Source organism: Schistocerca nitens, chromosome 1, assembly GCF_023898315.1.
Source record: "Schistocerca nitens isolate TAMUIC-IGC-003100 chromosome 1, iqSchNite1.1, whole genome shotgun sequence".
Classification (NCBI taxonomy): domain Eukaryota; kingdom Metazoa; phylum Arthropoda; class Insecta; order Orthoptera; family Acrididae; genus Schistocerca; species Schistocerca nitens.
The window spans coordinates 631,902,553-631,920,423 of record NC_064614.1 but is presented as its reverse complement, the minus strand read 5'-3'; the positions used below and the strand labels follow the sequence as shown (position 1 = coordinate 631,920,423).

The window sequence follows — 17,871 nt, the reverse complement described above, 5'->3', positions numbered from 1 at the left end:
AACTGCCACTTACCCATTTGAATTGGGTGTATATTTTTAAAGCATTCCATCTCACTGTGTCATGAAATACTAATGGAATGGCAATAAAAATTGCTTGAAAGTCACTGTACTCACCTATAGAACTGTCAGTCAGTTTTCTTTGTCCAGATTCCAGAATGTAATGTGCAAAAACTGCTACTGCAGTCATTACAGCTGTGCAACACCAAGAATAAGTGGAATAGTAGCAGTATTTTCTCCCATCTGTCACACGCAAGAACACATTCCGTGACCTATGGAGTAGAATAGAATCAGATATGTTGACCAGAAGTCTCATATGGGCTAGTTTAAATTTATAGAAAATAAATAACTTGATTTGATCTGTTGAGAAAATTCATATTTTACGTCCACACTGTTTATAAAGTTAAGTCAATATCTGATTATTGACATCTGACAATTGAGCATTGAGGAGAAGTTTCAGTATATAATCTTGGAAGCCAAAGCAATGCAATAAAACCTACAAGTACAGAACAATTAAAATAACATAGTGCTGACTTGTGGAAATTGAAACATGCAGCCCTGAACATACATTGCTTATGTTGTTGTTATGAACTGTAGCATAAAGTGAGGAGGTTGCAGGATGCATTTGACTGCAAAATTTGTATAAAATTTGAAATGGAGGGTAGCAGACCTGATATAAGGAGGCAGTTCCAGTTTAGTGGAAACTGGGTGAAGAGAGATGGATCCAGGTAAAGCAGTAGACAGATAGGTAGCAAAATGAGGATATGGTCTTCATAACAGAAGAAAGCTTTGTAAGAACAAGCAAAACACAAAGAAATTCTGAACAGTTGGGGCAAAAACAACACATAAGGTCTAACATTGAATCTCAATGTAGACAAGTGTTATGTGCTGTGAATACATAGAAAGAAAGATCCCTTATCATTTAGCTACAGTATAGCAGGTCAGCAACTGGAAGCAGTTAATTCCATAAATTATCTGGGAGTATGCATTAGGAGTGATTTAAAATTGAATGATCATATGAAGATGATCGTCGGTAAAGCAGATGCTAGACTGAGATTCACTGGAAGAATCCTAAGGAAATGCAATCCGAAAACAAAGGAAGTATGTTACAGTACGCTTGTTCGCCCACTGCTTGAATACTGCTCAGCAGTGTGGGATCTGTACCAGATAGGGTTGCTGGAAGAGATAGAGAAGATCCAACGGAGAGCAGTGCGCTTCATTACAGGATCATTTAGTAATTGCAAAAGCGTTATGGAGATGATAGATAAACTCCAGTGGAAGACTCTGCAGGAGAGATGCTCAGTAGCTCGGTACAGGCTTTTGTTGAAGTTTCGAGAACATACCTTCATCGAGGAGTCAAGCAGTATATTGCTCCCTCCTAGGTATATCTCATGAAGAGACCATAAGGATAAAATCAGAGACATTAGAGCCCACACAGAGGCATACTGGCAATCCTTCTTTCCACGAACAATATGAGACTGGAATAGAAGGGAGAACCGATAGAAGTACTCAAGGTACCCTCCGCCACACACCATCAGGTGGCTTGCGGAGTATGGATGTAGATGTAAATGAGCGCTACTACTGTCGTGGGGAAGAGGACAGGAGGAAAGGAGGACAGGGAGTCCAAGCATGACATCCACTGCAAGGTATTGTAAAAGATGCTGGAATCTAGCAGTGACACCATGTATTTTATGAAGTAAGTTCATTGTATCTTATTTGTTGTCATTGTTCAAAATTGCATGGGAAAAATTTGGCAGGTCTGAGGGCAATTAGATAGGAAATGAGAAAAGAAGGAAGTGGGAAAAAGCTGGAGATGCAGGGACAGAGGATTGGGAAGTGCAAAGAGACTGTAGGATAGGAACAAATGGAGATCCAGTTTCAGGGAAGTTAAGCTGTTAAGACAGGGTAATGCTTGTGGTAGTAGGTGTGATGTGGACAGAGGATCTTTTACTCATCACAGATTTGAGTGAAATTCAGCATAGAGAATGTGGATTAAAGAACATAGGATGACTGAGAAAACTGGATTGACGTGTTGTTGTGGTCCTGTCTGAAGACTGGTTTGATTCAGCTCTCCATGCAGGTTTACCCAATGCAAGCCTCTTCATCTGCAAAACTACTGCAACCTACATCCATTTGAACCTATTTTTGGCATTTAAACCTTTGCCTCCCCCCCCCCCCCCCTCTTCCCACCCTTCTCTTTCACTTCCCTCCAGTACTGCACTGATTCCTTGTGCCACAGAATATTGTCCTATCAATCAGTCTCTTCCTTTTGCCAAGTTGTGAGATAAATTTTCTTTTTTTCCCAATTCGATTCAGTACCTCCATGTCAGTTTATTTGGTCTACCCAGCTAATGCAGCATTATATCATGGTACCACATTCTGAAAGCTTCCATTCTCATCTCATGTAGATTCTCAGTAAATAGGTGTCTTGGCATAGGGATGCCGGGGCAAGGGAATGTTTGTTTTTTATAGAGGTGTTGATAGTGTCAAAAATAAAACCAGCTGCAGAAGGCATGAGTATAGAAGAGAGGTGCTGGAAGGAATGGCTAGTGTCTGTCAGTGTGAAAAATTTGGCCGTGGGTAATTGGCTGACTGACCCACCAAACCAAACATAATGCAGCAGGGAACATAGTTGCTATGGTGGGGTGACATATGAGGTGCAACAATAAAGTAATGAGACTGATTTTCTTTGCAAGATGTGGCAACCGTTCAGGCCTGCCTAGGCACAATATCTTTGACCTTGGTCTATAAGCTGCTTCTAGTCCAAGTGGCACATCGATGCAACTGCTCAGTTGTGAGTTGTGCTGTAATAAGTTAAAACGTGTTTGTGTTTCTTGTCACGGAAATAGAATCGCATAATATTGTGCAACGGCATGCCATTTGTTTTTGCGTTACATTGGGTGAAAACGTGACGACAACTTATGGTAAACTTCAGAAGGCTTTTGGAGAGGAGGTTATGTCAAGAGCTCAAGTTTTTTGTTGGCATAAAATATTTAGTGAAGGAGAACGTATGTTGAAGATGAAGACTATAGTGGACGATCATCAACCTCACAGACGGATGTCAACTTGGCCAGGGTGTGTGAACTTGTACGATTTGATTGAAGATTATTCATGAAAATGATTGCAGAAGAACTGAACATCAATCGAGAAACGGTTCGTCTAATAATAACTGAAGATCTTGGTACGAGAAAGATTTGTGCAAAAATGGTCCCCAAAAATCTCACACCACAACAGGAAGAAACACGGAAAAATGTGGCAGCTGATCTGTTAGAGTAAACGGAAATCAATCCAGAATTGTTGAGCCGTGTTATTACTGGTGACGCCAGAGTTTGCAATGGTGCTCAAAGGGATCGCCCAGACCAAAAAAAGCTCGCTTGTCAAAGTCCAAAGTGAAATGCATGCTTGTGTGCTTCTTTGATTCACAAAGACTTCGTAAAAGAGTTCTTTGTTTCCACGCTAACATTGCTTAGATTCTGCATCACGATAATGTCAGTACAGCAATTTTTAACCTCAAAACAAATTTCAGTACTACCACAGCCACTTTATTCACCAGATATTGCCCCGTGCAACTTTTTTCTATTTCCAAGAGTCAAAACGGCGGTTAAGGGACACCATTTTCAAACAACACAAGATGTCGAAAAAGCTGTGACGAGGATCTTGGAGGATATTACAGAAGATGAGTTCCAGAAATGTTACCATCAATGGCAGAAGTGCTGGAAAAAGTGTGTGCAATCGGAAGGGAACTACTTTGAAGGAGACAACACTAAACTTGACTAAAACGGTAAGCAACATTTTTTTCACATCAGTCTCGTCACTTTATTGTTGCACCTCGTATATTAATAGATCATGGGAATGAAGTGGATGATGGAGTCAGATGAAAGCTTTTAGGATGGACTTAAGATTTTGGATTTTTCAGATCATTGCAAATGTATGTTCCTGGGATTACTCTAACATGTATGTTATATGTGGAAGTGTCAGATGAAGTGGGAACTGAGTAAGGTGAGGTACAGTGTTAGTTTTAGTTGTGGGCAAATGAATTTGTTAACAAAATGATATTGCAAGAGAGTACATGCAGTTTAGAAGCATATGTGTTAAGAGGAGAAAGGATATTTTAGTGGGACAGTAGTTTAATGGAGCAGTTACTGTGGAGTAGGGATAGTTTGAAGTGATTGTGGAGGAAGAGTTTGAGACAACAGTAAGAATTTTTATGGTAAGTGGACTGGAGAACTAGAGGCAAAGATATCCACCATGCAAGGAGACGGACTGTACAAATGAGGTGGTGGGGAAACATGTTTGAGAGCTATTTTATCCCTTTGCCCCTCCTCATCCTAGGCTATGTTCAATTCTTTTGTTTTCCTTCATTGATAAAGACATGAAGATTACTGAAAGGTGAAGTAATAGAAAAAACAGAAATGTTTTATAAGAGTTTTAACTAATCAGTTCATTAATATCTCTTTCGACCCCAATGTACAACCTCTCTTCTCTAGTTGGCAGGGATGTCACTTTGCATCTCACTCTTAGACCAGCATTAATTACCACAAAACAGAACAGTGTTGACAACTTCAGACTTTAAATCCTCATTTTTGTGACATTAGTCTTTATATATATATATATGGAAACATTCCACGTAGGAAAAATATATCTAAAAACAAAGATGATGTGACTTACCAAATGAAAGTGCTGGCAGGTCGACAGACACACAAACAAACACAAACATACACACAAAATTCAAGCTTTCGCAACAAACTGTTGCCTCATCAGGAAAGAGGGAAGGAGAGGGAAAGACGAAAGGATGTGGGTTTTAAGGGAGAGGGTAAGGAGTCATTCCAATCCCGGGAGCGGAAAGACTTACCTTAGGGGGAAAAAGGACGGGTATACACTCGCACACACACACATATCCATCCACACATATACAGACACAAGCAGACATATATCTAAAAACAAAGATGATGTGACTTACCAAATGAAAGTGCTTGTGTCTGTATATGTGTGGATGGATATGTGTGTGTGTGCGAGTGTATACCCGTCCTTTAGTCTTTCCGCTCCCGGGATTGGAATGACTCCTTACCCTCTCCCTTAAAACCCACATCCTTTCGTCTTTCCCTCTCCTTCCCTCTTTCCTGATGAGGCAACAGTTTGTTGCGAAAGCTTGAATTTTGTGTGTATGTTTGTGTTTGTTTGTGTGTCTGTCGACCTGCCAGCACTTTCATTTGGTAAGTCACATCATCTTTATTTATATAGGGAAACATTCCACGTAGGAAAAATATATCCAAAAACAAAGATGATGTGACTTACCAAATGAAAGTGCTGGCAGGTCGACAGACACACAAACAAACACAAACATACACACAAAATTCAAGCTTTCGCAACAAACTGTTGCCTCATCAGGAAAGAGGGAAGGAGAGGGAAAGACGAAAGGATGTGGGTTTTAAGGGGGAGGGTAAGGAGTCATTCCAATCCCGGGAGCGGAAAGACTTACCCTTGTGTCTGTATGTGTGGATGGATATGTGTGTGTGTGCGAGTGTATACCTGTCCTTTTTTCCCCCTAAGGTAAGTCTTTCCGCTCCCGGGATTGGAATGACTCCTTACCCTCCCCCTTAAAACCCACATCCTTTCGTCTTTCCCTCTCCTTCCCTCTTTCCTGATGAGGCAACAGTTTGTTGCGAAAGCTTGAATTTTGTGTGTATATTTGTGTTTGTTTGTGTGTCTATCGACCTGCCAGCGCTTTTGTTTGGTAAGTCTCATCATCTTTCTTTTTAGATATATTTTTTCCACGTGGAATGTTTCCCTCTGTTATATATATATATATATATATATATATATATATATATATATTCCACGTGGGAAAAAATATATCTAAAAATAAAGATGATGTGAGTTACCAAACGAAAGCGCTGGCACGTCGATAGACACACAAACATACACACAAAATTCTAGCTTTCGCAACCAACGGTTGCCTCGTCAGGAAAGAGGGAAGGAGAGGGAAAGACGAAAGGATTTGGGTTTTAAGGGAGAGGGTAAGGAGTCATTCCAATCCCGGGAGCGGAAAGACTTACCTTAGGGGGAAAAAAGGACAGGTATACACTCGCGCACACACACACATATCCATCCACACATATACAGCTGTATATAATCATGTAATTTATGGGAAGAAATAATTGAACACGCAGGTACAAGTAAAAGTTTTCTGTTGTGGCCTCACCTGAAAGTTCTCCAGATGTAATACCCCATTGTATTGAGCCAAAAGGCAGCAGCCATGAGAGCAGAATATGCCACAATATCTGCTGCAACTAATGAGACATGTGCTGAAAATCGGGTTACTGATGCCACGAGCTCTGCAGCCTGTGAGGCTAACATGCACATTGCCATTGTTGTCAGTATATTTCCTACAAGATCACGCAGTGCAGGAATCACAAAGTAGATGACAGCAACACTTAAGAGACAAGCAATATTAAGGGCATGACCGGCAGGGTCCAAAATGTGTCTCCACAGATGAGTTGTTCCATTTATTTGAGATCCTTTCACATCGGGTGCACATATTACAGCATAATTTACTTGTAGACGTTTTTCCTCATTTATCACCTGTAAAGTAAGAATAAAATTTTTATATTAAATAGTTGTCTACCTTATGGTAATAGGTCACCACATACACATGTTTACAAAAAGTGCTAAATAAAGTCAAAGTAAATTAATATGGAGTATTTCATACTAGTAAACCCTTTTTAGAGAAATTCTTATAGATTGCAAATAATGCACTACGTTATGAACACGCATTTAAACTGCAGGGAACTGTTTACTCTTTGAAAGCACTCAACAAATTGACCTGAGGAGCACTTCAGCATCTGCCCTTTAGCACGTATCTTTTGTTAAGTGAGTCATCACTTTTCTGGCTATCTGAAGGAAGACATTCATAAGCATTGAAACTTCCTGGCAGATTAAAACTGTGTGCCTGACCGAGACTCGAACTCGGGACCCTTGCCTTTCGCGGGCAAGTGCTCTACCAACTGAGCTACCGATGCATGACTCACGCCCGGTACTCACAGCTTTACTTCTGCCAGTACCTCGTCTCCTACCTTCCAAACTTTACAGAAGCTCTCCTGGAAGTTTCATATCAGCGCACACTCCGCTGCAGAGTGAAAATCTCATTCTGGAAACATCCCCCAGGCTGTGGCTAAGCCATGTCTCCGCAATATCCTTTCTTTCAGGAGTGCTAGTTCTGCAAGGTTCGCAGGAGAGCTTCTGTAAAGTTTGGAAGGTAGGAGACGAGGTACTGGCAGAAGTAAAGCTGTGAGTACCAGGCGTGAGTCGTGCTTCGGTAGCTCAGTTGGTAGAGCACTTGCCCGCGAAAGGCAAAGGTCCCGAGTTCGAGTCTCGGTCGGGCACACAGTTTTAATCTGCCAAGAAGTTTCATATCAGCGCACACTCCGCTGCAGAGTGAAAATCTCATTCTGGATTCATAAGCATTGTTTCACTATTCTTGATGGTGTGTATTTTACCGTACATGAAGTGGTGTTCTGACAATTTGTTTTACAAGAAGAGAACTGATTGTCTTGTTTTTGCAGTGTGTAAATGTCTTAGGAGGAATGATATACTTTCGATACATAATACAGCTGCAATGCCTTTGAGGGGCTTGTTCTCCTTAAAAGCCATTGTCACATGGGACGTGACATTCAATGTGCAATGCACTGACTTGATCTCAATGCAATGACTTGATCTGAATGCTCAGAATGATGTGGCTTGTGCATAGGGTATGTGTGCCTCAAAATTGTATATGTGACCACAGCATGCTTCAGTGGCAGTTCACAGCTATTGGTGACGCTACCTTTAAGCCATCCTTAATGGGACGTGCTTAAACCAACTGCTGTATGAGAAAGCACCTGTGCTGCATTGGATGTGCTGGTTAAATTGATTTGCCTATGTACCTTGGTGATTTACGACTGCAGTGGTCTCCAATGGCAGTCGTCGGCTGTATCAGGTTTACATATGACACAGTTTGTTTACAGAATGGACGGGTGTAAAATTCATAAGTTAGCTTTATTAAAATGCATATTTCCTCTTCTGTACATATACTAGTCATATTTTTCTGTCCATAGCATACATAGATAAAAACTTACTTGACTGATGGGAAATACGTAAGTGAGGCTTCATGCTGGCTTTCTCACACTTCTACATACAGCATCTGCCATCAAGATGCCGCCTGTGATACAAACTGACCTAAAGTCCTTCCTTGAAACCTCAAGTCCTTTGCAGTGACTAACACCTCAATCCACAGAACTTCTTATCCCACCAAAACCACAAACCTCCACCTTTTACCTTCTTCCTAAGATCCAAAAATCTAATCACCCTGGGCACCCCATAGCTGATGACTTCAAAGCACTTCAATCTGTAGTACAAAAACACCCCTCTTACATGAAAGACACCAACCATTTCCCAGATTGTCAGAAATCTGTGCTCGACCCCCCTCCAACCACACACTGTGCTTGACACCATTCACTCCTCCTCCCTCTATATCATGATCGATGACCTCAGCAGTTTGGTCCCATAGGAACTTGCCACAAGTTTCACAGATTTTTCCATCTATATCCGTATTGCCCATATATGTGGTCTGTCTGCTGGTGAATATTGCCTCAACCAGTGCCCACATGATTCCAAATCTGTGATGTCCTCTTTCTGCTTACCTTAATCAACGTTGTACTTAAGAACAACTACTTCAACTGTGAGGGGTAAACATATGGATAGATCAGGGGCAAGGCCATGGGAACTACGGTGGCTCCTTCCTATATCAACCTTTTCATGGGTCGCTTTAGAGGGGGCTTTCCTGGGATCCAGTAGCCTTCAGCGTCTGATTTGGTTTAGATACATTGATGACATATTTGCCATATGGACTTAGGGGGAGGCTGACATGTTAAAATTTTTGGAATATCTAAACTGATTTTCCCAAGTGAACTTCACATGGTTGTGTTTCAAACCCCATGCCACTTTCCTTGATGTTGACCTCATCATCACTGAAGGTCAACTACACACTTCTGTCCATATCAAACCTACTAACAAGCAACAGTACTTACACTATGACGTTTGCCATCCTTTCTATGTCAAATGTTCCCTCCCATATAGGCATGGCATTTGAGAAAAGTGTATTTGTTCAGATGCAGAGTCTTTAGAGCAGTACACCACCACCATTCTCACCTCAGCCATCACTGGTCGTAATTACCCACCAGCCTAGTACAAAAGCAGATTTCCTGGCCCATCATATCCAATCATGGTACTGCTGTTCCCTGCAAAAAACAACACAGGAGTGTGCTGAGTACTATCAGTTGTACATCTTTATTGTTACCCCTATTGTTGTGCCTACTTAGCAGCAGTGGTCATTAAAATACAGTGTGCCTAAGTAACAGTATAGTACACACTTTACAACATTGACTGTCCATTGTTGTTTGTGCATGTATACTGTAGTAAGCCCACCTGTCATGTTAATTTTAAAGTGTCGTATGTACACACAGTGTACTGTACATATATAACTGTGGTTCTTATTGTTTGAATTCATACATTACAATGAGTGGTAGTAGTAAGAGAAAATATCTGCTGTTGAATGTAAAACTGGATGCTTTTAAAAGACTAGACAAAGGAGAAACATTTAAAAAACTTGCTTTTGAGTATGGAGTTGGTGAAGTGACAGTTGGAGATTGGCATAGAAACAACATCATGGAGAAGTTTTCATCAAACAAGTGTTTCATTTCGCCACTTGAATGGAAGTCAATGAAGAAATCTGAGTATGAAAAAACAAGTGAAAGAAACCTGAATATGAAAAAACAAGTGAAGCATTACTCATTTGGTTTACTCAAAAAAGGCAAAAAGGAAATCCAATTTCAAGCCATATTCTGCAATAAAAAGCTGTATCTTTCTAGGAATGATTTAAGGGGAGATGAGGATGATTTTATTCAAGTTAAGGACGGTTGGATAGGTGGAAGAAGAGATATGGTATAAGACAGCTTGAAATTTGTTCTGAGAAACTTTCTGCAGGTTTTCTTAAACTGTTACACAATGTTGTGAGAAGTTAAGAAGAATTATACAAGAAGAAAATCTTACTCCTGATCAATTGTGTAACTGTGATAAAACAGGGCTAAATTATAAAATGCTTCCATCTAAAACTCTAACCTCAAAATAAGAAAAGGCTGCCCCAGGCTACAAAAAATGTGAAGATAGGTTAACAGTTCTTGCTGCATCGAATGTAAGTGGAGGTCATAGGTAATAGGTCTTCTAAACCTAGAACAATAAAAAATATCACTGCCTGTTACATATGTCTACCAAAAACTGTGCTTGGATGGACAAAAATATTTTTAAAAAGTGGTTTACCAATGATTTTGTTCCAGATACCTAAAGAAAACGGCTTGCCTTCCAAAGCAATCTTAATGTCTGACAACGCTAATTCACACCCTGATGAGGAAGAATTACAATATCATGGTATTTGTGCATTGTTTTCACCCTCTAATGTGACAAGTTTAATACAGCCTATGGACCAAGACATTTTACAATGCTTGAAAAAAAGATATTGTCGTCATTTGCTTCAGACACTTCTACTAATAATTGAAGGTGAAACATTCATCAAAGAATTTATTTTTTTTATACAAAAAAAAGCCCTATGGGAATGGATGTAGTTTACTGGAAATTAATTCATGATCTGAACTATGGTGGAGACACTAAAAGTCTTGGGACCAGATTTTACAGAGTGATCTGGAATGAAACGGATACCTACAGTATACACAGACACAAAGATGACCTGCAAACTTGGAAATATTTGTCCATGTATGTACATGTAACACATTATGTACTATCAAACAATGGAAAAGCCAGGATGGAATGTAATAATACCAGTGAAGGAAAGTTGCTACTCACCATATAGCGGAGATGCTGAGTCGCGATAGGCACAATAAAAAGATTCACACAATTAAAGCTTTCGGCCATTAAGGCCTCTGTCAGCAGTACAAACAAACACACACACACACACACACACACACACACACACACACACAACTTGCACACACATCTGTAGTCTCAGAGAGCTTGGCAGTGTGGTCTTAGCCCATTTATTCACGAGGGTGGGCTCTCGTCTGTGTCTGTTCCACTTAGCCTACATACTATTGTTACACCGCCACCAGGCATCTAACACTGCGGTGGGCAGAGGTCACAATGTTTTGGCTTAACAGTGTATTTTTCCATGGATTTATTCATCAAAAACATGAAAAATAATTCTTTAAACATTGTGAGAAAATTCAGTGTGGAAGGTCCTGGGTGGAATAAGTTGTTTGTGTGCGTGAGAGACACACACACACACAGAGAGAGAGAGAGAGAGAGAGAGAGAGAGAGAGAGAGAGAGTGAGTGCGCCTGGAGAAAGAACATTGTCTGAATGCTTAAAGGGCCATTTCAGTTCTTGGACGTGCATTACAGAGTGATTCAAACAGGGAACCAATGCTCTGACTGACTGTCCAATTCAGGCCAGACTCATGACAAGCCCTCACCTCACAGCTTTACCCTGTCATTAACTCACCTATTTTCCAAACTATGGCTAAGCCACTTCTGTGCAATATCCTTTCTTCCAGGAGTGCTAATTCGGTAAGGTATCCAGGAGAACCTTGTGGAGTTTGGAAAGGAGGAAATAGGTACTGGAGGAAGTAAAGCTGTAAGGGTGGGTTGTGATTTGTGTCAGATAAAACAGTTGGTGATCAGTGAGGGCTCCAGAATTGAATCCCAGTCTGGAACATAGTGTTAATCTGCCAGGAAGTTCCAAAATGGTGCACACTACACTGCAGTGTGAAAATTCATTTTGGAAACAGTTCAGCCCCATTTATGTTCTCATCAGTTACTCAACTTCTCAATTACACTATGTGATCAAAAGTACTTGGACACCTGGCTGAAAATAACATAAAAGCTAGTGGCACCCTTCATCAGTAATGCTGGAATTCAGTATGGTGTTGGCCCACCCTTAGCCTTGACAACAGCTTCCACTATCGCAGGTATACATTTAATCGGGCACTGGAAGGTTTCTTGTGGAATGGCAGCCCATTCTTCACGGAGTGCTGCACTGAGGAGAGGTATCGATGTCAGTTAGTGAGGCCTGGCATGAAATTGATGTTCTAAAACATCCCAAAGGTGTTCTGTAGGATTCAGGTCAGGACTCTGTGCAGGCCAGTCCATTACAGGGAATGTTATTGTTGTAACCTCTCCCGTCACAGGCCGTGCATTATGAACAGGTGCTCGATCGTGTTTGAAAGGTGCAATCGCCATCCCCAAATTGCTCTTCAACAGTGGGAGGCAAGAAGGTGCTTGAAACATAAATGTAGGCCTGTGCTGTGATAGTGCCACCCAAAACAACAAGGGTGCAAGTGCCCCCTCCATGAAAAACACGACCAACCATAGCACCACTGCCTCCGAATTTTACTGTTGGCACTGCACGTGCTGGTAGGTGACGTTCACCCGGCATTTGCCACACCCACACCCTGCCATCAGATCACCACATTGTGTACCATGATTTGTCACTCCACACGTTTTTCCACTGTTCAATCGTCCAATGTTTACACTCCTTACACCAAGTGAGGTGTCATTTGGCATTTAGCTGTGTGATGTGTGGCATATGAGCAGCCCCTTGACCTTGAAATCCAAGTTTTCTCACCTCCCACCTGTCATAGTACTTGCAGTGGATCCTGATGCAATTTGGAATTCCTGTGTGATGGTCTGGATAGATGTCTGCCTATTACACATTACGACCCTCTCCAACTGTCAGCGGTCTCCGTCAGTCAACAGACGTGGTTGGCCTGTACGCTTTTGTGCTGTATGTGTCCCTTCATGTTTCCACTTCACTATCACATTGGAAACAGTGGCTCTAAGGATGTTTAGGAGAGTGGAAATCTCGCGTACAGACATATGACACAACTGACATCCAATCACCTGACCATGTTCAAAGCCTGTGAGTTCCGCAGAGCGCCCCATTCCGCTCTCGCACAATGTTTAATGACTACTGAGGTCGCTGATGTGGAGTGCCTTGCAGTAGGTGGCAGCACAGTGCACCTAATATGAGAAACATATATTTTGGGGGGTGTCCGGATACTATGAGTAGAGGTACCTTTACTCCTTTCATTTTTTAAGCATTGAAGAAAGTCTGTAGCAAGAATATATTTTTGAACTGGCAGTTTCCTCTTATTAATAGCTATTGTTTTGCATTTCTTGTTTTATGTTATGCTGGACATATTTTTTGATTCTGATTATCTTGTTTGGATTTGATATTTATTCTTCGTTATTCGTTTGGTGATAATATAACTAACAGATTTACGTGTGTGTGCTATGGTCTTTCTTCATAAATGCTCAGTTTTGTCTGTTACATTTCTCAGATGTAGTTAAGTTTTTCCATGCTCCATTTAGCTGTCATTTATTATTAGAGAGAGTATTTCCATTGGCAACTGTATAGAAAGGGAAGTTATTTCACCTTACTATTGTTTCATTCCTAACCATTTGAACCCCATATAGGCTCCCTTGCTAAACCTGAGAAGTTGCTCCTTTGTGATGAATGGTACAGCAGAGTGTTTAACCTCAGTACAGAACTGTTACTAGGATTAACATAATTACTTTTAGCAAATGCTCTGCATTTGCACCATTTGGTAAAGAAATACAAGAAGTAATGATGGGTTGTAGCTCTGACATTCGTCGTGAAACTGCTGGGGGTTGGGATGTTTCAACAAGAAAATTACTGTATTCTCAAATTGTGTCTGGTATACAATTTTAACCAGTCACATAATGAGTATGTATGTGATATTATAAAACAGCATACTCTTCAGAACCAAGATGAAAGTGGTAGCTGACTTTGATAAAAATGTAATGCATTGAGTAATGAATTGCCACAGGTACATTGATACTTTGATGTTGGAGAGCTGTTGAAATGTGTTATAGGCTGTTATATTGTAAGTAAAAAATTCAGACTTTGTAAAATGGACTTTATTTTTGTAATACAAAAGAGAACAGAAAAGTAAGACACAATATAGATACAGATGTAGAATAAGGGTTTCCCTGCTAGTTGTCTCCGTAATACACTATTCTGAATCACCTAAACTACTGTTATCCATGTTAAAGCATCATTTAGATTGAGGTGCTTGTTTCCAGAATTCCAAAAGTTTAACAATTTTGCACTTGTGTGTATGGTACACAACGTGCTATCATCATTGTACAGGCCTGGCCCAGTAACCAAGCAATAGCCCTGTCAGTGACAGCATGCTTCATAACCTCAGCCAATGAAAACAAAACATAACCTCAGCAACCCCCCCCCCCCCCCCCCACACACACACAAAAGTGGGATCCAGTGTGAAAAGGGCTCTTGTTTGGTTTGTTTTTTGATTTGGAGAGGATAACGCACCAGGAAATAGTTCCCCTAGGGGATGCAATTAACCACCTTCAAGTGAAAAAACAAGTGCACGAATAACTATGGACAAACTAACAGTATTGTGACAATCAAAAGATGAACACATCCACCACAACACTCCAAGTCATGTAACATTTGAGTGTCAGGCGGTTTGTGACCAAAAACAGAATGGCAATGGTTTTGCACCCGACTTATCCTAGCTCCCATGTGACTTTTCTCTGTTCCATAGAACAAAAAGAGGCCTAAAAGAGAAGTATTTTCAAGACAAAGAATAGTTGAAACAAAAACTGCTGAACATATGAAACACTGTTGACAAAAGCAAACACTCCTTTCTAACTGGCTCTTTGTCACAGATGACTATTGCTCAACTGGTGCTAAAAATTTTGTAATATAAGCCCAGTGTTCTACAGAAAACTGAATCCCGGGAAACCTATGGTTATGAATTCTTCAGTGCTTAAGAATAAAGTAATCTAATGCCCCTGCTGAAATTACAGCCATTTTAGAAAGTCACAAATGATCTGTCTGAAAAGAAAGAAAAAAGAGCAGTAGGAAAATTCTAAGAAGCTAAATAAATTACAAACTCAAACCCACTTCTACATACAGCTACACTCATTTGAATATGAGACATAGTGACTTATGAGTTGTCCTGTAAAGTTCTTGGTGATGTAATCCTATTTTTAAGTCTGATCTGTAACTGTGGGCACGCAAAGCAATCAGAATCAGCTGTGCCCTAAATGGCACAATTACAATATCACATTTTATTGTGAATGTAAGCATTGCAGTTATTTTTACCAGAACTTCTTTATTTCACTTAAAAAATTATTTGCAAACTTCCTCCCTCTCTAGAACATCATATTATGGTAATAAAACTTTCCCAACTGACTCCTTCCCTTTTCCTTTTCCATATCATAATGAGGCACTTTTATGGTTCTTTTTTTGAGATCACTCACTTCATTCTATTTTAAATAACATGTTCATGTAAACACTGAGCTAGTATGTAATAAGGGATCAGCAACTCTTTAATGTGACTAGCACCTTTTTAACTGGATTTCCTACTAATGTAAGGTGTAGCTAGACTAAGCACAAATCATTAATAATGATTCAGAAAAAGCTAATTATTAAAGCAACTTCTAATAACTTTCTTTTTGTTTATGCAAAACTTTTTCATATCCCTGAATACTGGCCTTCAAAACGAGATACATGAAAAACTTCAGAGGAATAAATAGTTCTAAGGCACATCAGTTCCTTATGGTTTGTCTTCATAGATTGGAAGTAAACATTTGTATTTTATGTGAGAAAATTATTGAATGATTATTTCCCTGGATGGGAAGAAATTTGGTAAGATACTCAATCACATTGAAATTAAGGAACACAGAATAAAGATGCCAGAATTTGAGGGAAAATATCACTCCAATTCTTATTAAAAAGGACTTTCCGAAGTACATGGTCGGATAGTGTTGTGCATGAAAGTTGTATTTCCTGCCTAAAACAAATGCCCATAATGCAGCACTAATTTTACTGTGTAACTCCTACCGCATTTCAATCTTTCTTAGGCCCTGCATGCAATAGCAGTAAAGTTTACAAGTGTTTCAATAAATTAAAGTATAAAATATTTTTGTTTGTTTGTTGATCAGGTATTCGACAGAAAAAAATTAATAACGACACTGAAATAAATGTCTCATGGCGTGCTACAGTTTAATTTTTGTTTTTTGATGTATTTCAAAGCTTCCTAGCTTTTCCGATAAAAGTTGTATGTAAACTGACATTAAAGATGGTATTATACAATTGCTTGCTACGTAAACAAAGCTACAGTGGTTCGTTGTCGATATGCGATTGATCGCATTTCATATTGCGCTCCAAACAATAGGCATATATGCATAGACAATGCAGAGTCTTAAATACGAAGTTGACTCGGTAGACATGCACTTCATTATAAAGTTATCGTAACGCTAGATTTCTTACGCACTATAATCACGGGAGCGTTAGGTATATATATTTTTTTGTTTCTGATTTGCCTGTAGCTAAAATTTCTACTTTTGTGCTACACAGCGAGTTCACAGGAAATGCGTCCGCGTTTCGTGATCAACACAGCATTCGAGCGTATTGGATTACATGCGGGCTGAAATTCCCGTAGCCCGGCTCCACAAATTATCGTCGTCCTTAAATTACTTGTCAGGAAGCCTCGTTAATTTTCTCTCGAATTAGTTCGAATTGTTTTCAAGAAGCGAATTTCTGCCAAAACTTCTGTCTAGCGTGACAGTAGCTCTATCATATTGCTTCGTAGTAACAATTGTGCCTTGCATTGCAAAACAATAACTATTTTTCGTATCGCACTTGTTTATTTATGTCGTCGCAACGCCAGATTTCTTACGCGTTATAATCATTGGAGTAAAAAGAAGTGTGACACCTGTTCCTTTCGAAGATAATTTTAGCGTTTTGTTCCGCATTTCGGAAGACTCCGGTCGTCATAGCAACGTCGGCTTGGCGTGCATATGATGTCACGGTGGGCCTTCTGAGGTATGACACATTATTCCTATACTCACCCTGTCTAGACAGAATTGTCCGGGCTTGTAATCCACATGGAGGGCGCCAGCATATTCATTTTCCTCTAGATCGACCTGTTGCTCGGCGTGATTTAGGGCTATATGTCGTAGGATGCCCTGCGGAAGAAGATACAATCTGTCCAGAGATTTCGGCTGGTGGAAGACTGGCCATAGGGAGCGTGGGCCACACTGTGGGACGCCGTCGATGAGCGAAAATCCCTGAGGAGGTGTCCAAGTAGCGTTGTCCTTGCAGCGATAAGATTCTGTATAGCAACAGCGTAGCAGATTTTGTTTGTGGATATTGTCGGTAGCTGTTGCATTCCCGTTTCCGGTTAGCGTCGCCAACGCTGTCAGGAGCAAAATTATTAAGAGTGGCATGGCGGTAACTAGCTTCCCCAACAACTGGCATTAAACGTTCTGCTGTCGCCAACTGCTGCTGCCATCTCTCGGACTACCCGGCAGACAATTCCCTTGCGTCGGCAACTGTGGGAACTAGAAAGAAATGTCACCTGGTCAGGTAAAAGGGCGCGTCGTACAAAAAACAGAATCATCATAACGCAGTTTTCTCGCGAATCTCGAAGAAACCTTATATTTTCTAAATTATTTTCAATAAATTATTGCCATATTCACCAAGATTTGTAGAGTTATAAATTGTTTTCATCATTCGCCAAACCGTAGAATTTCGTGAATGAGTTTCTCAGCATGTGCATTGAATTTGCACATGAAATGTCGGTAATCTCCCCCCTCCCCCTTTTTTTAGGGCACCTAAAATGCTCCTTCACTTCGCTATAAAATGATGAAAATTGTTAGACGCGAAAATTTAACGAAAAGCAAAAAGATTCCAACATATATTCCATTTAATATATACTGATCCGTTTTCAATTTTCATCAAAACGATTTTCTTTTCGGAATCGTTATTTAAACTG

General features: G+C 40.2%; 2 protein-coding genes across 5 annotated transcripts in view; one reads left to right on the top strand and one right to left on the bottom strand.

The window, feature by feature from the left end:
- The window catches only part of LOC126257820 (probable G-protein coupled receptor Mth-like 5), a 128,256-nt gene extending 110,898 nt beyond the window's left edge, over positions 1-17,358 (bottom strand). For all 3 annotated transcript variants that reach the window (XM_049955593.1, XM_049955594.1, XM_049955592.1), the window contains exons 1-3: positions 16,946-17,358; positions 6,200-6,579; positions 115-269 (exon numbers count right to left, since the gene is read on the bottom strand). In XM_049955593.1, the coding sequence (XP_049811550.1) occupies positions 115-269; positions 6,200-6,579; positions 16,946-17,323 (913 nt within the window). In that variant the 5' untranslated portion in view covers positions 17,324-17,358. The remainder of the gene's footprint in view (positions 1-114; positions 270-6,199; positions 6,580-16,945) is intronic.
- Positions 1-17,871, top strand: part of LOC126257794 (RNA helicase aquarius) — a 368,203-nt gene that overhangs the window by 111,191 nt on the left and 239,141 nt on the right. Inside the window, exon 1 of one of the 2 annotated variants that reach the window (XM_049955591.1) lies at positions 17,406-17,462. The exons of the other annotated variant lie outside the window; for it this stretch is intronic. Within the exon in view, the coding sequence (XP_049811548.1) occupies positions 17,448-17,462 (15 nt within the window). The 5' untranslated portion in view covers positions 17,406-17,447. Of the gene's footprint in view, positions 1-17,405; positions 17,463-17,871 lie in introns of those variants that run through there. 2 annotated transcript variants of the gene reach the window in all.